This window comes from Stylophora pistillata, chromosome 1, assembly GCF_964205215.1.
Source record: "Stylophora pistillata chromosome 1, jaStyPist1.2, whole genome shotgun sequence".
Lineage (NCBI taxonomy): Eukaryota > Metazoa > Cnidaria > Anthozoa > Scleractinia > Pocilloporidae > Stylophora > Stylophora pistillata.
In genome coordinates this window covers 59048253-59070767 of record NC_142519.1, presented here as the reverse complement: position 1 = coordinate 59070767, position 22515 = coordinate 59048253, and the positions used below count along the sequence as shown (strand labels likewise).

At 38.7% G+C, this 22515-nt stretch overlaps 3 protein-coding genes across 3 annotated transcripts in view; 1 reads left to right on the top strand and 2 right to left on the bottom strand.

Moving 5' to 3' along the window:
* Nucleotides 1-22515, top strand: part of LOC148743408 (G protein-coupled receptor GRL101-like) — a 169644-nt gene that overhangs the window by 76306 nt on the left and 70823 nt on the right. The window lies entirely within an intron of this gene.
* On the bottom strand, nt 1488-7919 carry LOC111345431 (uncharacterized). The gene is made up of 9 exons (XM_088751166.1): nt 7837-7919; nt 7328-7455; nt 6997-7061; nt 5213-5536; nt 4865-5104; nt 4451-4574; nt 3100-3171; nt 2722-2793; nt 1488-1563 (listed from the first exon to the last, which is right to left on the bottom strand). Exons 3-9 carry the CDS (start codon nt 7037-7039, stop codon nt 1488-1490), a joined length of 951 nt encoding a protein of 316 aa, XP_088607292.1. The 5' UTR covers nt 7040-7061; nt 7328-7455; nt 7837-7919.
* LOC148743416 (G protein-coupled receptor GRL101-like) lies at nt 13560-22454 on the bottom strand. Its single transcript, XM_088726313.1, has 15 exons — nt 22340-22454; nt 22108-22179; nt 21496-21567; nt 20236-20307; nt 20001-20072; nt 19828-19899; nt 18525-19524; nt 18159-18243; nt 17766-17834; nt 17605-17664; nt 16768-16830; nt 16499-16561; nt 15635-15676; nt 15217-15256; nt 13560-14876 (listed from the first exon to the last, which is right to left on the bottom strand). Coding segments are annotated over exons 4-15 (1668 nt in total). The 5' UTR covers nt 20238-20307; nt 21496-21567; nt 22108-22179; nt 22340-22454; the 3' UTR covers nt 13560-14776.

The following is a 22515-nucleotide window of genomic DNA, read 5'->3' as shown; positions in this document are numbered from 1 at the left end:
AGAATTTTGACGAAATGCTTCCCGAAAGGAAGCCAATGATTTAGGGTTGTAGTAACGGTAAGCTCCTTCATGAACCGATTAACTTTTTAGCGAGTAGATAATGGAGAAAAGAGAGAGACTTTCACAGAAATATTTTAATTAGCGTAATGATAAAGGCGACTAGAAGGCTTCCAAAAAAACTTTGAAACATTTCCTCTTTATAAGTATCGGTCATGATCTGGCAACTGACAATTACAGAGTTTTCTGTAGTGCAATGTTTGGTAGAAATGCCTACATTCGAGGAACTTGTCTTGAGTGTGTATTTGCAGAAGGCCTCAAAACTTTGCTTAATGATTTATAACGGACAAATTGTTTAGGAAAATTAGGATTTTAAATGAAATAAATTTCCAGTGATCAACTGTAAACACCTTGCGTTTTAACTTTCTGAGTTACTTTTGTGGAGAATAATTAAACTATAAACGGCCACAAATTGAAATACTCGGAAAGTCCGTACTTCTGGAGCGCGCGGAATAAGCCAATAAGATTCGAGGATTAAGGATTCTAGACAATTGAGATGCCTGGGAAAAAAAATTATGGTTATTCAAAACTTTGGTGACTTACAAGTGGTTCAGCTCCGTGTTATTGTTGAAGACTCCAGGTGGCAGCTTTCCTATCTGATTTTTCTGTAGATCTCTACGAGTATATACAGGTTAGTAAGTTTAACGTGCTGCTTTCCTGTTGTTTGTTTCTTTGTGTAGTTGGAAATGAACGCTCCTCTATATGGTTCTCCTTTAGATTCCTATAAAAATGATATCTAATGAGTTTTTGCTTGGAACTTTTTAAACGTCCGTTAATTATCACCATTTCTTCAAATCTTGAGGAAATTAATTCAGTCCCGTACTAGGTTTCCGGTCGTTAACTTTTTTAATTTTATTTTCTGTAAGAAATGGTACGTTCTGAAACAAAATGGCCGATATAAGAGTATGAATTTTCACTTACAGCCACTGCAGCTTGATTAACTGAGAAAAAAAATCACCACTCAACTTCTGGATCTTATTACCGTCCAACCATCTGTAAATGTTGAAAACTTTGTTTTAGCATCATATAGGAAAATACGACTGCTAAAGTGGTAAAACTAGGGAAAGTGGTGCGTAGTACGGAACCTGAAAGTTGTCACCTGAGAGGGAAAACCTTCAAAGACCATCAAATTTCGCGCTCTCTCTGCCTTCCCTTTCCTATTTGGCAACCCAGAATACTCCGCGTTTGCAAATGAAACAAATTCACCGATAAAAAAGGGAAAATGGAATTGAAAATTTCAGTATATTATCATTTATGAAGATGGAAGGATGCTCTACTCCTCTCTGTTAATATTGCCGATCTGAAAACCCTCCAACCCTATTCCATTACCTTTATGGTTCACTAACCTACCCTGCGTGAGTTATATTGCAATTCTTGTCACATCGCGCGTCAATAAAATTAGCACAAGCTTAGGTATAGGTATTAGTTACTTACAGTTTGACCAACTCTGTGTTGTTGTGGAAGACTTCAGGTGGTAGCTCCTCCATTTGGTTTGTACCCAAGTCTCTAAAAGGAAAATATATTCCGCATTGAGGTGAAACATTTAACTTCCTGTGTATTGTTGTTGTACATATTCTCAAAATGAATTTCATAAGAGACAGCTAAAAATGGGTGCCCTGATACATGTAAAAACGGATATACTTTTCACTCACAGCCTTTTCAGCTTGACTAACTGAGAAAAGGAGTCACCACGCAACTTCTTGATCTTGTTATTACGTAACCATCTGGAAGAGTTGAAACTTTGTCTCACAAGAAATTATCAGTGTTCTATTAATAAAGAGAGGGAAGAGACGGGAACTACAGAGCCGTAACATTGGGATCTGAGAGAACACATGCAAGTACGACCTTCATTTGTGTTCTCCCTTTCCGTCTCTCCCCCCTCCCCTCCGCCCCTTGGACACAAGCCATGGAGAATACCTCACACAAACAAATAAAGCAAATTCGCTAAAAACGTAGAAACCCTGATACATTCACGTAGTTTGGAAGTCTTAGCTCGCCGTATTCCCCTATATTCCCTTTTAGTGAGTAATTTTCAGTCTATCATAGACCACTTCATTAAGATAGAGAATTTTGACGAAATGCTTCCCAAAAAGAATCGAATGATTTAGGGCTGTAGTAACAATAAGCTCCTTCATGAACCGATTAACCTTTTTAGCGAGTAGACAGTGGAGAAAAGAGAAAAACTTTCACAGAAATACTTTTATTAGCGTAATGATAAAGGCGATTAGAAGGCTTCCAAATAAACTTTGAAACATTTTCTCTTTATAAGTATCGGTCATGATCTGGCAACTGACAATTACAGAGTTTTCTGTAGTGCAATGTATGCTAGAAATGCCTACATTCGAGTAACTTGCCTTGAGTGTGTATTTGCAGAAGGACTCAAAACTTTGCTTAACGATTTATAACGGAGAAATTGTTTAGGAAAATTAGGATTTTAAATGAAAGAAATTTCCAGTGATCAACTGTAAACACCTCGCGTTTTAACTTTCTGAGTTACTTTTGTGGAGAATAATTAAATTATAAACGGCCACAAATTGAAATACTCGGAAAGTCCGTACTGCTGGAGCGCGCGTAATAAGCCAATAAGATTCGAGGATTAAGGATTCTGGACAACTGAGATGCCTGGAAAAAAAATAATGGTTATTCAAAACTTGGGTGACTCACAAGTGGTTCAGCTCCGTGTTATTGTTGAAGACTCCAGGTGGCAGCTCCTCTATCTGATTGTTCTGTAGATCTCTACGAGTATATACAGGTTAGTGAGTTTAACGTGTTGCTTTCCTGTTATTTGTTTCTTTGTGTAGTTGGAAATGTAAGTTTTTTGCTTTCCATCGGAGTTAATTTTTGAGGAGGATTATTAAATTACAAACGGTTTTTAGGCAACAGATTGCAATACTCGGAGCATTCCGTACCCGGGGTCTGAACGGGAAAATTCGGACCGCTGGAGCGCGTGGAGGAAGCCAATAAGATTCGAGGATTAAGGATTCTGGGCCGCTGAGATGCTTAGAAAACAAATAATGGTTGTTCAAAACTTTGGTGACTTACAAGTAGTTTAAATCCGTGTTTCTGTTGAAGACTCCAGGTGACAGCTCCTCTATCTGATTGTTATTTAGATCTCTACGAGTGTATATAGGTTAGTGAGTTTAAAGTGCCTATGACATGAATTTTTTCTCTCGGTTTTTCTTAGCCTGATGCATATAAAAACGATTCTAACCTTCAATCTGGCAGAAACGTTTTCAAACTTGAATTTTTGCGCTCTAAAAGGTACTATTTTCTAGTGAAAATTGTCTCGGAATCTGGGACCAAGTTCACGGCCTTCGTGACGTAATTTTGTGTACACAAAACACTGAGTTGCGGAAGGTGTGGAGGTGAGAGCCGAGTCATTCATTCATTTGAGCGAGTGTCACTCTGCTGATTCTATAAATTATAGAATCACTCTTTTTGCCGCTCTGTAATCCATGTTGGTTTCGATGGCTGTACACAACTTGACGTCACGAAAGAAAATCACGTGACGTTTTGGCCGCGAGGAAGAGGGGACAATTTCGTTCGCATATAGCGCGTGTTTTTAACTACAAAAATGGGGTTTGAAGACATTTCCGCCTGGATTGAAGTTTAAATTCGTTTTTTATATGCATCAAGCTAGCAAAAACCGAGAAAAAAAAATTGATGTCAGAGGTACTTAAACGTCTTGCTTTCGTGTTGTTTGTTTCTTTTTGTAGTTGGAAATATAAGTTTTTGTTTTCTATCGGAGTTACTATTTGAGGAGGATAATTAAATTACAAACGGTTGTTAGGCAACAGATTGTAATACTCGGACTACTCCGTACCCGGGGTCTGAATGGGAAAATCCGGACCGCTGGAGCTCTCGAAATTAAATAAGCCAATGAAATTCGAAGAGTTAGGATTTCGGACCGCTGGGATGTTTAACTTTAGTGACATTTGGTTCAACTTCTTGTTAAACCGCCTCCCGGTTAGCTCAATTGGCTAGAACGCCGGATTGTGTTGTGCGGGAGGTCGAGGGTTCGAGCCCCGGCTGGACCGATACTCATTGTCTTAAAATAAATGACGAGAATTTGCTACCTTTCTATAATCAAAAGATGGATAGATATTCTAGTCTTCTCGGTTAAGGACGAATAATCCGTAGGCCCCCTCTCCTGCAGGGTTAGGGGTAGGGGACGTTAATTTCCCGCGCACGAGATTGCTGTGTAGTAGATGTCCTCCCCTGGGGTGGGATGGGTGGGAATTGGCCCTGAAAAGCTCCCCTGGGGAGTGGTCAAGTAACGTATGTATGTATGTATGTTGGTGTCGGAGAGTCCAGATGGTAGCTACTCTATCTGATTTTCACCAAGATATCTACGAGTATATGCATGTTGAACAAAAAGAGTTGAAAGGCTTACAATTTCACAGTAGAAAGGGGCAAGTCCCATGGAACTGACTTTAAATGTTTTCCTCTGCATTCAATGCGGGTAGCTGCACTCATGATTCCAACTACTGTGGTGCATTTGCAAGGATTTGGGCAGCCTAGAATATGAAAAGAAAACATGTTTTTATTTACCTGCTGTTTGTTGAAATTTAGGTTTTTTGGTTGTACTTGCTGAGTTTCGCTCTCGTTATCTCGTGAATCCTCAATACTATTTCAATGTTTTTGGGTCGCTTAAACGATAATGTCAGTCTCGCAGTTGCGAAGGCAGGTGAAAAAGCTTTAGGATTTGCTCATTTCACCAGCGAGGCATGGAAACTTTGCAAATGTGCAATGTATTTCCTTCCCAGCCCTATTGGGTTTAGAATCAAATATTTCCAAATAAACTCACTTTCAATGACGAGACGAATTTCTTTTTTTTCATGTCTGTTCACTTCACAGCTGTACTTATCATAGTTTTCTCCAGTAATGTTCAGCTGATACTGTACACTTGTACTGTTCTGTACCACCGTGCCGTTCTTTCTCCAAACAATAATTGGTGCCGGTGTACCTTGTGCTGGACACCATAGAGACGAGGTTCGGTTAAAAAGAACAAACTGAGTTGTAGCCACGTTGTCAAGGTTTGGGTAGACTAGAAGGGAACAAATGAATGACATAAACTTACACCTCTGTCATGTTCTGTCGACTGAAAAACGTTTTAAAACAAATTGTTTTAGTTTGTAACTTCAGCAGACATTACCTGTTATGTTAAGTGCTTTGTTGATGTACGAGCCCCAAAACCTGATATAATGCTTGGAAAAACCAAACTTTCTGATCCACAAGTTTTGTCCACTAGATCGCACAATAGCAGAAATGTTCCTTCCACAAAATCTTCCAAGAAGATTGGCAGACTTGTTGTATCCATCGCGAATCGCAAGGTACATATCATCAAGGCATGGTGTTGGATGTGACGTCTCCAAGGTGAAATTGAGTTCTACATAATGTCCCTTTGGAGCTTGGAAAAGTTGACTTGAGTTAAACGATGGGACAACTCTCTGAAGGGTTACTTCCGCTATTGGCGCAACTGCAAGTAGAATCAGAGTAAACGAGAGGACAAAGAGAAAAGTTCCTCGCCCGGGTCTTGGTATATGTTAATTTCGCCGGAGCATTGCAAGACAGCACCTCGAATTTTCCAGAAACGTTCAGAACGGAGACTAGAACGTTTCACTGAAAGCCATATATAACAAATTACGCCGTCATTGTTTACGTCCGTGAAAACCTGTATTAGTAAGATAAAGGTGAGGATATGACCTCCCACCTGCAAGAACTGATACATCCGCATCGACAAGAAGTAAAAGGAAAGAAACCACACAGACTATTTATATCTTGGTTTTGGACGGGTTCAGCCGGAATACTTGCTGATGCTTTGAAACCTCGCTTGATCTGTTACATAGGCAGGGATATTTAGACATAATTTATCTCCTGGTTTTTAATTTCAAGCACAAGAAACACATTGCTCGTTTCAGCATCATATTAAGTGCAAGATATTAACCAGCGAGAATGTACCGCGCACCGATTGAAATAAACGAGCGGATAACAAATTCATGTTTGTACACATGTAGACCTCATCCTATGTTCTCGTGTAATTGGTATGGAGATATTGTTTTCCGTAAAATACACGTATGATCTTTTCTTTCGATCTTTCGGTTCACTACTGATTCATTAACCTTGCGATGAAATTTTCTACAAACGCATTTTTAATAAACTTGTCTCTCCTCATGACGGATATAAATGACATTATTACGTGAGCGCACCTTTGATGCCGAACATCAACAATAAAAATAATTTGCTTTCTCTAGGCGCAGGGGATACGGCTGGTTGCTTAATAATGAGAGAAAAAACTGTTTTGCAACACGATTTGGTTGAAAATTAAACAAAGAGCCATTAAACTGTATTTTGCTCAGCCAAACGCTTGCGCTGCATAATTTGAATATTTTTTATGTCACGGACATGGTCTGCTGCTGGCTCGTTAAGCCCGTTCCTACTCATGGGAGGATCGTAGACCGGAAAGCCGTGAAAGCGACCAAAGTAGGACCTTTGTGCTGGATGTCACCTAATTTAAGAAGGAGCAGTGGAACATGTTTCGGGTCCCCGTCCAACAGTCGCCTTCCGCCAAGTGTTTCTATCGCGCTGAGATTCCTAATCTTCTCGCGAGTGCATTCTATTCAGATCTAAACATTTAAGCAACAAGGCTAGATAAGAGCAGATGATGTCACAAATTTGAGAAAATAAATGACATTTTTAAAAGTCATGTTTCGAAAGTAATTACTGTCATCTTCAGTTAAAAATATTACTTCGTAAATATTTTAACTGAAGATGATGGTCGAAACGTGTCTTTTAAAAAATTAATGTCATCTAAGCAGCAAGTGCAGGGCAAGATACCTTGAGTCTTATATCAGCTTGTGATTTGCTCTGGAATAAGCTCATGTGAAATATTTATTCTTTTGGCTCGATATCCTTTTTAATAAACATAAAAATGCTTACAGAAAGCAATTAAGAAACCCCATATGGTCCTTCTAGACGCCATCTTCCTGTTTTCAGTTGTTAAGCTGAGGGGAAGTGAAAATAGTCACTTGCGTATATCCCTTCATTTAACATTTTAGTACAACTTAGTTTATGTACATGAATTAAGTTGAAATATTTGATAAAAACAAAAGCCTTTTCCTTTTCTGCTTAAATCGCCGTACATGTTAGCGGAGGCCATATTGAAGGCACCGCTCTGCACATTTGCAATTCGAGAACAATTTAAATTACCATATTCGGTTCATGTCATGACGGTAACTAAGGAATTTTATAGCATTCCAGTTACACTTACCTTTCCAGGCTTACCTTTGCAATTACATTTCCGCAGTAATATTTCAGGTAATTCCTCCAAAGATTACTTATTTCTTGATCTTCCGATTTAGTTGTCCGCGCCACCAAGCACGTGTCTTCAACAACTGACTGAACACGAAAATGTAAATATGTTGTTATAATTCTTATCTTATTCCAGCGGAGAGAGCCTGAATAACTAACACACCACTATTTACAATAACACATTAATAAGTAAATATATTATTATCATTATTATTGGAAAGCGGCATGGGAAACGTTAGTAAGTGCTTAATGTCAAGCTAACAAATCTAGAGATGTTTTGTAGCCCCGTAAATGAAGAATGGCTGAAGTACTTCATAATTGCCTTGAGTTAAACATCGAGGATGCAAAAAGTGCAGTTAATTTTTCCGATAGGTTTGATATTTCCGTCCTTCACTCAATTAAGTCCGTGACCTATTTTGCTAACATTTCACCCTATCGATATTTGGAATGTTAGAAAGAAGTAAATACCTGGAGTATATTCTCGCTGCTCCCTCACTTCAACTCAGATCGAACTGTCGAACTGTCTTAAACAGCGTTGAATTCACATACAGAAGGCCGTCTGCATACAGCTGTTCCAGATCATTATCTTAAGCCAGTTTTGCAATTCTATAAATATAGTCGTCACGGTAATGAGTGACACATTACGGGTGTTTAAGAAAACAATGTTGGTTTGACAATAAAAAGGAAGTACTTTCTTCCAACATCTTTCAAAATGCCGTTAGTGTTCAAGGAGTCTCCTCTCCTCCCTCCCACGGGGATGTTCATAAATTTCTGGTTCTGTAAGAAGGGGGGTGCTATCAGAAAGTTGTCTGATAAGTGACGTGACCAGAGACCATAGAATGTGCCCTAAGGCGACAATTGTAATACTAGGTCTCTGCGAATACCTCTCCCCAACCCTCCCCAACCACATACACACACACACCAAAAGATATTACGCAATGTTAATCAAAGTATGATGAGATTGAATAAAGGCTGAAAGTTTCTAAAGAAACTGTGGTGCTGCGTCGGTGGGGGCAACAAGGTAATTTGGTTATATCAACTAAGTTGAAATTGTAAATTGGCCACCGTAGCAAGTAAAACAGCTGAGGTTGATACCCTCATGCATAGTGGAGAAGTGACGAAGCAAGTACTTCCTATACCCTCTTCTTATAAGGGGAAGCTTATGGGTCTTTCTTTCATATTTCAAATCGCTTTTTCGTTTTTGCGCGAAAAAAGATGGCTTTTAAAATTTGGTGTCATTATCAGTTCGCGGTTTTTATTTTTTTCTTAGTACTTGGTTTTGGTTTTCGGGAAAAAACCCGCAGTTTTTCTGACTTGATATCCTATTCGGACCTATTTGGTTTTCTATTTTTTTTTTCCAAAAGAAAAAAATTCAGTATACATTGACTTTCTTGACAGCGTTTTGTTTTTTTTCGGACCAAACTAATCAACCCGCCTGATGGCGGAAAACTAATAAGTTTTCTGTTATTTTGCTGTGTGTGTTATTACTTGAAAATGTCCTCTTCGATGTTTGCAAATGAACCCCATGTACAGCAGGAATGAGATAGTCGCTATTTTCTTTTTTAATTTTTAAATTTTATCTTTCAAGTTTCAATATTTAATGGAAAATGGAAAAAATAACACTATTTCATTTTCACAATAGTTATGGATGCAGGTTTTTAGTCTTTTTAATTTGAATATTCGTTGATAACTTTAGGAATCATTTTGACATGGAGAAAAACAGCAGAAAGGTAAATGGATTCCCAATTGTTGTTGTGTTTTGAGATACCAACTAACCTTAGTAAAGGAATCGACTAATTTTATCATATTTGACTTCTGTTACTGCTTACTGGGTTATTTCGTAATACTACTGTTGTGACACCAGTGACACTCACTTTCAAGTCACAAGTCGAACAGTGCGGTCGTGTCTTGGTGGCGTTCTCATGATATGCCTCTTATCGTATCTACTTGCTGTGCAGCTGTCAATAGGTCGTTGGAATCTGGCGAATAAAAAAAATTTGGAGGCTTTAGTGATTGCTAAAGATACGAATCAGGTGGTGATAAATCCTAACGTAAGAAGTTTGAAATCTAGCGCGAAAGAATCCTTCAAGATGGCGCCCGCTCCAAAGCTCACACGTGCTCTGCGCTTCTTTAATATCATGCTGGCTGCCAATTTGATCTTCCTTTCGAATGATGTTGCTTTGAACCCTGGTCCCATCGAATGATGTTGCTTTGAACCCTGGTCCCATCTACCTACGCGTTTCAAGTCAGGGCAGAGGAATAAGGATTGGGCAATGGAACATTCAACACCTAACAGACGCTAAGTTTGAACAACTCACTCTCGTTGTAGCTTAATGCCCACAAGGATTCAGCAAACAAAGTTGACGTACTAATCTTAACCGAGACCTTTTGTAGCAGTGAAAGGCCCGACTCGTTTTACCAAGTACATGGATATGACTTATTCCGGAATGACAGAGTTGGAAAGCAAGGGGGAAGAATAATTATTCATGCGAATGACAAACTACAAGCAAAAAGTCGCCCAGATCTGATGACAACTGAAATCGAAATGCTCTGGATTGAAGTATGCCCTTTTAAATCAAAGCGCTCATTGCTCATTGCTGGTGTCTATAGACCCCCGTCGTCCACGTCTGAGGTTGACTCAAGCATTGCAAAAACATCGAAAAAGCCTATTTGTTGAACAAAGAAATGGTTCTCTCAGGAGATTTTAATGTTGACTTCCTAAATGCAAATCAGGTAAGTAAACACAAGGTCATTAAAACACTAACTAACCTGCCACACCTAACCCAACTCGTCAAAGAAGTTACAAGGCCCGTTTCAGGAAAGTGTCTAGATCATATCTGGTGAAGTTACTCGGAAAGGTTAACGTGTGTACAAACAAGAATATTAGAATGTCAGATCACCTTCCAACAATGGTGGTTCGACGCTAGAAAGGTCTGACTCCACAAAGGAATAACTCGAGTAACACTGCTAAAAAATTTGTGGATGATTTGAGCAAGATCCCGTGGGACACCGCTTTTGTTTTCGAGGATACTGACGACAGCTTTTGTTTTCGAGGATACTGTCGACAGCTGGTATAAAAATTTCACTGACATCTTTGATTCTCACATCCCCGTGAAAGAGAAAAGAGTGAGTAAAAATGCCCAGCCAGTTTGGTTCACTACAGAAATTAACGACGCCATGAGAAGAAGATACAAATTACTAAAGAAAGCTAGAATTTCTGAAAGTTCTACTGACTGGGCTACTTTCAAACGTGCTAAAAATGAGGTGTGCAAATTGATAAGGAATGCCAAGGAGCAACTTTTTAAGAACCAATTTACTGAACATAAAAATAATCCTAAAAGATTGTGGAACCTCATCAGGAACCTAACGAGACAAGACGTAAACAATCATGCTCCTATACGTCAGCTGAAGGAAGAAGCTAAATTGATTACGGATCCACTTGACATTGCTGAGTGTTTAAACCTCTGGTTTGTGAAGCAGCCTCTAAAACTGCTACGAAATAAACCACCAAATTCATCGTCACGGGTTCCTCTTAAACACATCAAGGACCTCACAGCAAAAAGCGTAAAAAAACCACAGTTCATCATCCCACATATCACACCGAAAAAGATCGAGGAGTTGCTAAAACTCGTGCCATCCCACAAGGCGGCGGGATCTGACGGTCTCGGTCCCCTGCAATCTCCTTACCACGAAGTCGGTTTATTAACCATTGCATTGATACAGGCAATTTCCCGTCTGCATGGAAAACTGCTAAAGTCACGCCTATTTACAAGGGGCAAGGAAGCAAAGACGACAAGAACAAGTATCGTTTAATCTCAGTACTCCCTTTACTATCAAAAATTTTTGAGAAACATATCCACCAAGCCCTGTACAACTACATGAGGAACAACAACTTGTTGTACACCTTGCAGTCAGGTTTCCGAAGATCCTACTCTACGGAGACAGCGCTCATTCGGCTGACGGATCAGTTGTTGTCTTACATGGATAAAGACCAAGACAGTGGGCTTGTATTTGTGGATTACAAGGAGGCCTTCGACTTAATTGACCATGACATACTTCTGTCCAAGCTCGAAGCATACGGTATAACATCTTGGGAATTGATGCTCTTAACGAACTACTTAAAGGGTAGAAGGAACTCAGTTGTCATTGATGGAGTGCATTCAGAATACAGGCTGATCACACACGGTGTTTCGCAAGGCACTGCTATTTATCATCTTTGTAAATGATCTCCCAAACTCAGTCTCTAAGTCAACAGTAGACATCTACGCAGACGACACTACTTTAAGTACTTCCGCTGTCGTCATAGATCCACCTGCAATTCAGCATCGGCTCCAAAAAGACATAAACAAGATTGCCGACTGGTCATCTGAAAACATGATGGTACTTAATGCCTCTAAAACAAAAAGTCCTCTAGTAACTGGCAAACGACTAAAAAAGAAAGCTCCAGACACGAATCTTAAATTATCATGCAACGGTTGCGAGATTGAGAAAATAACTTCACAGAAATTACTGGAGTAAAATTAGGCAATCACTTGAGTTTTACTGAACAGATAGATGACATTTGTAAGAAAGTGTCACAACGTATTGTGGTGCTGAAGAAGATTAAGCGTAACCTGCCTCTAGCTGAGCGTAAGCTTTTGATCAACGCCTAGATCAAGCCAATAATGTTGTAGGGCTCATGTGCATGGTGCACTGCGTCAGAAGAGAACGTTAACCGCGTATCCAGGCTGCAAAGGCGAGCAGCTCGAGTAATCTTGGATGCTGATATCGGTGACCTTGAAAGAATCGAGACGCATTTTAGACGACTCGATTGGCTGCCACTTAAGGAAGATTTAAACCTTAAAAGGACCAGTCTAATATTTAGGCTCATCAAAGATGAAAATAATTGTCCGAGCTATATAACAGAGCTTTTAACGAGAAACTCAGACCGAATAACCAGAACCAGTCGCTATGGAAAATATAACTTCGTGTGCCCCTCCTATACTAGAAAAACGGAAGGGGGGCGAACTTTTCAGGCCAGTGGAGCAAAACTATGGAACAGCATCCCTTTAGACATTCGCAAGAAATACTCCATTGGCTCTTTTAAATCTTCTGTTCCCAAACATTTCTTATCCAAGAACTCTTAGCTTAGTTTTTAGTTGTGCATACCCAGATTTAGATTTTTTTTTTTATTATCTTATAAGCGTAAATAGTTTTTGATTTTTAACTTAGGGTAGAGGGCCACTGTTTCGTCAGTTTTTAACTGTTATGTGTTACCCTCTGTAAATAAGGTTGTTACTTACTTAGTACGTACCAGCTATGGCGTATGTATATTTCCCAGGTTACAAATTTCTCTCAAACACCTTGTTATTTTGTCTTGCTTTGTCTAACCTTTATTACTGGAATTTTTACTTGGGCCAATAAACTTTAGATTCCACATTATGCATTTGATGAACTCGGTTAACTTAAGAAATATTGGGCGTTTATGAAAACAGGAATTTTATTTGCTTCATGTTTAACACCAGTTACGCTACTTGGCATTATATTTGTATGTTCGGTATGAATAGGTTATAGTAAAGAGGAAAACAACACGACTCGTCACATTCGTGTGGTTAATAAGTAGCGTGATGTATTAGCAAAGGAGAACAGTCCCTCGTCATGAACCGAATGGTTAAAACGAAGTAGACGAAAACTTCAGTCGATTTTACTCCACATTTGATTGCAATCGAAATCCATCTTAATTCAAAAACTACATTTGACATGAATATTCAAACATCTATGCTACCGCACAAAAAAAAATGCTATTTTCGTGGAAACAGTTGTTAAAGAATCGATGCCCCGCGGGGGGCCCGGATCAGATACAGATATGACACAACAATTTAACAAGGCTTAGCAATCTCTCGTAAACGCCTCGCTTATCTTACTCCTTCATCTTAGCTTCTTTGTTATCTTCTTATTCTCGTTCACGCTTGTCATTTCTGCATAGCGTTTTTGAACTGAGCCGAGTTTGGATGTTGATAAACACCTCAGGCGCGCCACCACTTGGTGGAACTAGAAGCAGTAACTATTATGAGCCATAACAAATAATTATGAACTTTCCTCGTGATCCTCATTTATTACGTTATGGAGTAGGGAGAGGTGTGTCATATCGCTTAATTATGTCTATAAAAGGTGAGCACATGGAAAACGATACAGAAAAGAATATCCTGGCATTTCTCTTATTCTCTTTTATTCTAGAAGCAGTTTCTTACATTTTCATGAATATGTAAGCTCCAAAATTTTCATGCTGTTTTGGTTGCAGGAGTTGAGGTGAGATACTTGCTTTATCTCTAAATATCTCAGAATTTTAATACAACATGAATATAGTTACAACATTAATATAATAATCATTTAATTACTAACGACGTTACCTCTTAATAATCACCCCCCGTAAAATATACTCAATGGTGCTATATATTAACATGATCCTTTAACCAGGAGCCATTTCATCAATATGTTAAAAGTTTATTAATTAAAATTTTCCACATTTCATGCCAGCGCACTGTTTAATTTTTTGTCTAAACGAGGATCAAATGTTAGATAATTCATAGGCCAGAAAGCGTGCATTTTCTGAACTCTGCAGCAAATATATTTAAATACCTGTTCTTGTTCTTAATATATCTATGTACATCAGGGCGAACGAGCAAACACGTGATCAAAAATGGCAAAAAAACACCCTTGTAGTCCTCGATGTGCCATCCTGTCGTTTCGAGCCAATTAATGCCATTAGTTTCAACCGCGCCCCTCTTTTGTTTGTACAAACTATGATGATGTAAATCACAATGAGGCACTGATAATGCTAAGAGGCAATGACGAAAATTGCAATCATGAATATGAAATACCTAAAAGGGTGCCTGAAAGGGTGACTAAAAGGGTGCCTGAAAGGGTGCCTGAAAGGGTGCCTGAAAGAGTGCCCGAAAATCTCCCAAAGATGATGTCAATAGAAATGGCGGATGTCCCAAGACATGCGCGATTTGCATCATGGGGGAATAAAATCCTCAAGAAATGATCTGATCAATTATTTGTTTAACGTAGATAAGTGATAGTGTGTAACTATAACTGATTAAACCATCACTGAACCAAAGAAAAAAAATTTTTTTCGGGAAGGTTTTTAAGATAGCCAAAGGCTGAATGAGATTTTACTTGACTTAAAATAACCAACGCACACTGAGGGGTTTAATAGAACTGACTAAATGATTCTTTTTAAACTCCTAAACTGAGGCACAAAATTAACGCAAATATTTTCTTCTTAGGTACAAGAATCTTCTACAATGAATACGCTTAGTTAAAATGGTGCCACAGCTGTATCTCATCGTTGATCCCAATGACCAATTCTTTTTAGAAAATTGTTCAAAATTTCTTTTGCAACAATTTCCTCGAATTACACCAACTACAGTGCTGTCTCGTTTTCGAAATCTTGCTCTCCATGGATAACTTTGCAAGCCGAGTACGACTTTCGACGCTTTGAAGATCTTGATTGTCCCCATGTTCTGTTAAAAAGAAAGAAGTCTCTTGGGGGATCTTTTTCTGACAACAGCCCTATTCTGTCGTTTGGTCAGTCAGACAGTCAATCAGTCCGTCGGTTGGTCACATAAGTAGTCAGTCAGTAATTCCATGTTAAAAAGTCAATGGTCATTTAGGCGACTGGTCAGCGATTTGTCTGTCAGTCGGTCATTTAGTCAGTCAGTTACAATGACAGTCACTCTTTAAAAAAAAAACAGTCAACCTTTAAGCAGTCAGGTTCTCAGTCACTATGTCCATCAACTATGTTATAGTAACTGCGCGTCATCAGCGTAAGATAAAACTGGGCGTATCTCTCTGCTCACTCACCTCTTCTCGGTTGAAAACCTGAAACTTTTGCTCCGTTTACCTACAATTAAATGGACACGGTAGGTAAAATAAAAATTTCAAGAGATGTTTTACTTGATGCGTTGCTGCTTGCTGCTCAGTAAACAACATTCTAACATCATTCTCCTAAACGAAAGCGTGCAACAGGATTATGTTGAAGATAAACATTGATTTCTTTTACTGAATATTAATTAGAATTCTGTCATATCATGTTATGTTAATGAAAAAATTGTTTTTCGATATCTTCTCACAGAAAGACATAACTACTCTGAGAACTCCACTCTCCATATGATTCTGATATTTGATACGAAGTTTGATGATAGACTATATCCACTCCTGGCCATAGAAATTTTAAATTTGTGATAAAGGTCTTTGTAAGCTCTTTGTAAAGTTAACCTACCTCGAGTAAGGGACACAGAATCAAGCTCTTGATCCCCTTGCTCTGCGTTGGTAAAAAGAAAACGAAAAAATAAGCAAATATACTATGGGTATTTAAATTGTGCTCCCTCTAAAAGGGGTCTTCACGACTTTTCAACCTAAAAAAGTCGACTTGTGTGTACTCATGCGTGTATTTCTCTTGCTTATCTTGTTTCTCGACACACTCGAGAAGGGATATAGACCTCTTGTTTGCATTGGCTTGTTACGCAAAAAATGGCAACCCCGCGAAGACTTACGGCAGGTTCAAAGTCACATACATGTCACGTGCTCCATCATAAACGGTTCCAAGAGGAAAGTGAGAGGAACAATCATAACGTTGGCAGGATATGTCGATTTCACTAATCAAAAGTCATTCTCATCTCTGAGCGGAAAGGGAAGTCAGTTAACGTGGACCATCGTGATTTACTGAAGAAGTTTCCTTTTTCCGAAGATACTTGAATCGAAAAATTAATCCCCTTGCTTTTTTCCAAGATATCAATTCAACCTACGAGCAACAAAGGCTCTCTTGTAAGAGCATTGAGGTTTTGATTTTACAAGTTGAATTTCAACTTTCTCCACCCCAAACTTTACTCATTAGCGCCGAAGATTTCATGTTTACGTTCTGCATTAGTAAGCGAACAAATAAAGTAAGGTAAATTTCTGAAGAAACTGTGGTGTTGCGTCGGTGAGGGTATTAAAAGATGATTTGGTTTCACTACCTCAGTTGATAAATAAATGTAAATTGTCCACCGCAGAGAGTTTCTAAACTTTTATAAACTCTTCACGGTGGCCAATTTATATTATCGACCCAGTTGAAAAAACCATATTAGAAGATGAGACGAATTACCTTGATTTGGCTGAGCTGATCCGATAGCACCTGGTTCGATTCTTTCGGCCTCGTCGAGTCCTCCTTGAAACCATTAGGTAAATTATACCATGCATTAAAATAGTTGTTGACTAATTAACAATATTTACGTTATTCTTCGTAACGTTTTGAAAACACTGAATCTGAGTATTTGTGATTATTTCAACTAGACTTTTACAAACTCATTACGGTGGACAATTAACATTATCGACCCAGTTGATAAAACCATATTATAAGGTGAGACGACCTACCTTCATTTGGTTGAGCTGATCCGATAGGTGCTGGTTCGATTCTTTCGGTTTCGTCGAGTTCTCCTTGAAACCAATAGGTAAATTATACCTTTACATGTATCTTATTAACCAAGCGCGAGGGCCGTACTGGGAGAATATCGGCCCGAGATCTTGACAGTACGGACCGAGCGCAGCGAGGTCCGTACAAAAAAGACCAAGGGCCGATATTCTTCCAGTATGGTCCCGAGCAAGCTTGGTTAATAAGAGATTTATTATACGACTGATGTTCAAAGGGACACAAGTGCGGTATCATTCGAGACCATTCGGGACAGTACCCGGTCCAATACTGAGAGAATATTGACCGGCAATAGAGCATTTTGATTGGTTGATTTTAGTTATTGGCCCTCTGACTGCCCGAGTCGTGTAATAAATTAAAATAGTTGTCGACTAATTAACAATATTGTTCGTTATTCTTCATGACGTTTTGAAAACACTGTATCTGAGTATTTGCGGTTATTTCAAAATCAAAAACTTCTCTTAAACAAGCTAGATCACTTTCTTCCCCTTTCCAGAAGATGATAATGACCGTGAGCTTAGGATCACACACCTAACCGTCTACAAAGCTCTCAAATCGATCAAATTTTGTGTTACATGACGGGATGTAAAAATTAAAAGTAACAAAATGAACGAAAAAATGTTGGACGATTGTAATGACAGTAAAGACCTACGTCTAGGGGGAATAAAATTATCCAACCTTCCCAGGTAGAGAACACAATAAACATCGTCAGCGCAAAGGAAACTTCAATACGACACTGTTCTTCTAGTTAAGATGGCTTTGGTTAGGAAACGTCAGCCTACCCTGTTGTGGGAGATGCGCGCCCATATGTGCCAGTTCGATTGCTTCCGCACCCTCGACTTCTGCTTGAAAAATTAATCGAATATGTTTTAGTCACAGAATCCCGCTGTACCCTCGCTTACAGTTTCCAAGAATTGTTAGCTGACAGAAGAAAGGTTTTTACCTCCCTGGCCGCCGTGTTGATCATTTTCATCCATTCCCTGCTGGTTCACTTGTTCTCCCTGTCCTTCGCCTTTTAAGGAAAACAACGAGAAAAGGCTAGTGAACGAACCCGGAAAGAAGTATCTGATAGAACGAACGAAAGTAGTAACGAACGAACGCAGAGACCAACAAGGAAAAGCATGATTAAGTGAATTCCCAAATGAATGAATACATAAATGAAGGAATAAATGATTGAATGAATGAATGCATGTGGAAAAAAAATCAATCAATCAATCAATCAAAAACTATACTTGCAGAAATCTTTTAATTGTTAACCCAATTGCTTGGTTTATATCTTATCACTAAGTGTTAGCTGTAGTTTTAGTTCTTCAAATATATGATCATAACATCGCACCTTCCTGATTTCGACCACAGCAAAAGAAAACGTTCTTCAAGTAGTTCCAGAATTTTTCCAATTTGTTCCCCAGAATGCCTCGGACCTTAATAGGCAATAAACAAAAAAAATCTAAATTTGTTCCTTGCTTTGAACTGGTCTCACATGATAAAATGAAACAAGTGACTCTCTGCTTTTCAATGATTTTAAAAAGTGTCAGGGTCATTTTCGAGTCATCAAAGCAGCTGTGGGCATTCTTATCATAGTGCTCCTGGTCGGCTTCAACCCATTACCATTCCTATGATTAGGCTACCTACTTTTTGTAGCTCTAGTCGACGGAGTCTCTTTTGTTGATTGTAGTTGATTTAGAGGCGTCTATCATCATACCTGTTCTGTCGACAAGGTGTACAGGATGGGATTCAAGGCAGAGTTGATCGGAAGGGCAAATACAGCAATCCAGACGGCGAGGTCACCTGGCGCTTTGAAAGACTTCTCGATGATGGTCCTCATGCCAAACACTATCACCGGCATCCAGCAGACACAATCACTAAGAATGATGAAAAACACCCGCCTTGCAAGAGCCGTTTCCCTCCTAAAGTTTACTCTTCTGGCCTGGATCTCTCTTGCAGTACCCTGGCGGGCTAATCGCCGGCTCGACAAGTAAGACTTGAGGAGTATCATGACATAAGCAACCATGATGAACAAGAAAAAAGCAAAATTCAAAGCGACAAAGATACCAACAGAATATTCCCAACCTGCTGGCTTATCAGAGGTAAGCTGCAAGGGCAAACAAACCACACTTCTACCATAGTAACTATGGTACCTGAATGGGTCTTCAAAATACCCGATACCAAACATAGGCAAAAAGGCAATAAGGAAACCAATTGCCCATATGGAGATACACAGGATATGTGTTGCCTTTGGTTTCAGAGAAGCACCCTGGTAAGGGAACACAATATTTTTGAGGCGATCAGCAGAAATCAGTGTCATCATCATTACAGACACCTCACTTGACAACAAGGAGATCGCTCCAATAATTTGACAAGACAAGCCAGACCTCCACTGAAAGTCATGCAAGTAATATTCTCCTCTCCACAGCAGATCTTTGGTGCCGACAGTGATCAGGTAGGTGCCCATCACACCATCGGACACCGCCAAATGTAGCAACATGATGGACTGTACCACATTCTTCTCTTTGAAAAGCACTCGCCAGGTTATGACAAACACTGCACCAGCCAGAGAAAACATTCCAATCACCCAGATACTTATCCTTGGGGCAGAATTCTTAAACATGTTCTCGCAGTTAGCAAAGTCGTCGTTGTAAATGAAAGCACAGTCAGCGTCCTCCTTGTGCACATGACAGCACATCAGATTTGTGTCGAAACTCCTGCAATTGTAAAATAGGAAGTAACCAGTCTTCTAAGAAATTTTTACTCTATATGGATGATTAAAATCGCATAAAACTTGTGCACAGGACCCAAGTCTTAAGAATGCGCCAAAAAAGGGCGTCGTTGTATATGAAAGCAGGGTCAGCGTTGTCCTTGTGCATACTGCAACGCAACAGATTTGTGTCGAAACTCCTGTAAGTGTAATTATTTCAACTAAATAGATAAATAAAACTCCATACAACTTGTCAACAAGCCTTATTAAAAACTTTAAGTTTTAAAATAAAACAATATAAAGAACTTACACTCGCAGTATATCATTTAACACTTTGAAAAATCCATAAGGAATCTCCCTCATGTGGTTGGAATGCATATATCTGGAAATTAGATGGGGAAGAATTCATTAAATAGGATGGAAGTCTACAGTCTTGAAGCACCTGTTATATATTGATTGTCATTTTATTAAGTTAACACTCACAGAATTTTCAACTGTTTAATTTCTTTGAAGTTGTCAACGGAAACTTTAGTCAATTTATTATCAAAGATTTCCCTGACAGAAGTAAAGACAAAAAAATCAATCAGCGCAACAGCAATGATACCATTTTTCAGTCAGCACTGATGCGTGGATTTAAAACCAAAAATTGCGATTGTTAGAAGATGCTAAGATACCACTTCGATGAAATTAATCACCATATGATTCATTGCCTACTTACATTATCAAAAGCCGGCTCAGATCTTTGAAAATTCCTGTTGGTAAATATTCGAGTCTGTTTCCTGATAAATAGCTGATGAAAAAAGGAAAAATGTTTTTACTGTTTTCATAACAGAAAAAGTAACTTAAAACAATTTTCAATGTAATCACATTGGTTTTTTTAAGTTTTTGGTCATTTCTAGTGAAGCGTCATCGTCATCATTGCCAGAAATTTGGGACAATATGGCGGAGGCGGTTCTCGTGTTACAAGCAAAATGTATAAGAAAATGTATGGGAAAAGATAGTTTTTTCAAAATAGCTGTCTAAGAATGGGATATTCTTTCACTGCGTAGTTGGAAATGCAGCCTGCATCGGTTAAAGCGTTCATCGCTACGAAAAAGAAATACTTAAATTCAAGCCTACCTTTTCCCAAGGTATAAGAGTAAACCCATAATTCTGACTCCATTTTCCTATATGAACTCTTAAAATCTGCTTCGACTAGGTGTTACAACTCTTTTGTCGTGGGAACAACCTTGTGAAGATTCGCAACTGCGTAGTTCGATATGCATTCTGCGGACGTTTTCTCAACTAAATCGTTTGTAAACAGTCGAATATGTTGGCCCACAAATCTTCCTTGAGCCAGGAGACTCAGACTCTTCGTATTTTCACAGAGCTCAAAAGCCCAATACGCCAGTTTTAAATACCCCAATTTTAGGAAGGAAGAACACGAAAGATACAAGTCCCTGTAACTGCACAATTTGGCCGCCATTTTCCTTGTTTTGACGTCTCCTTTGGTTTTCTGGGATAGTATGGTACTAGGCGTGGTTTTACGGAAACAGAAAGTTACAAGTTCACTTCACTTCCACCGCCGCCGTATTGAATTGTCTGTAATACGATATACCGCTGACATTTCGTAACGGGCTCGAAATGTCCCCGATTTCTGGTGATGTGGCATGAATTTTACAACTAATTTCCAAGGTATTCAAAAAATCCCTCTTATTTTTTCTAACCCGGCTAATCCCCTTCCAGGTTCTCTAGTTATCTTCACAGACCCTCCACAAGCATATTTTTCAGAAATTTTGGCGAAACATAGAGAAGTTATAACAAAGGGCGTTAAATTTCCATAATTGGAAAACGTGATCGATCCCAGCGTATGTTGCAGGCAATTGCGATGAGAAAAAAAATCCGTCCTTCGGGCTGGGTCACACAAATCAGCGTAATGACATATTCAAATGCTAGAAACTAGATACCAAAACTACTTAGATATGCAAGAAATACTTACAGGTCGTGTACTTTTGTCAGTCCCCAAAATTGTTCAGGATGGAGCTTCTTTAACTTGTTCTTCTCCACTTTTCTGTTAAATTGCCAATCATATAACTATTCATGGCAGTTTTTTCCTTCTCTTTTTTTCAATTTGAAAATTGAATCTTTTATGGCTGGTAAGTATATAGAGTGCCTTTCCAGTAAGTGCCCGAAAACCAAAGCCAAACTAATCGCAACAAATCCAGAGCACTGTAAGTGCAAATACCAGAATAAGCAATCGACTTCAAGTGCGAGCAAAAGCGACTGACCGAGTTGCAGTTAGTTTTAATTTTGTATCCAATCGATTGAGAGAGTGACACAAGTTTTAAGATTCGTCCTGAATGAAAGTAAAAAATAAGAGCAATACTTGACGATTAAGTTGATCTTTCTTTGACCTCGCATAGCTCTAAAATTGTCGAATTTGAGAGCAGTTCTAGGAAAGTCTAACTAAGCAATTTTTGTTTTCATAATTTACATTTAGCATTTTTTTAAATTGGCTTAAGAGTTCAATTTTCAAAGTTCATAAATCAATTAATCGATTAAAAAATAGCTAACAACCAATCAATAATTCAAACTATTCATTACTACTCACAATGTCCTGAGCTGGGTCAGATTAACAAATATCGATGGTGGTAATTCTTCAATTTGGTTGTTCGATAAAATCCTGCGATAATAGAACAGTTAGCAGAACGCTGAAATGATTCTTGTAAGTGTATAGCAAAAGAAAAAACGCAATTGGTGTTTAACAGCAAAGCAATCCTTTCCTTTAGATTTTGATGACAAATGGTATAATAAGATCTAAGACATCTTGTTTGGTGACTTACAGGTTTGTGAGATCTGATAGATTGCTAAATACTTCTTGTGGCAGAAACTCGACTTTGTTATTAGACAGATCCCTGAAAGGTATAACATATCATTCCATTAGAACTTTCAGAAACAAAATAACGTCACCTGGTATGTTTTTCGCATAAAAAGTGAAAATAGGACGGGGAAAACAGTC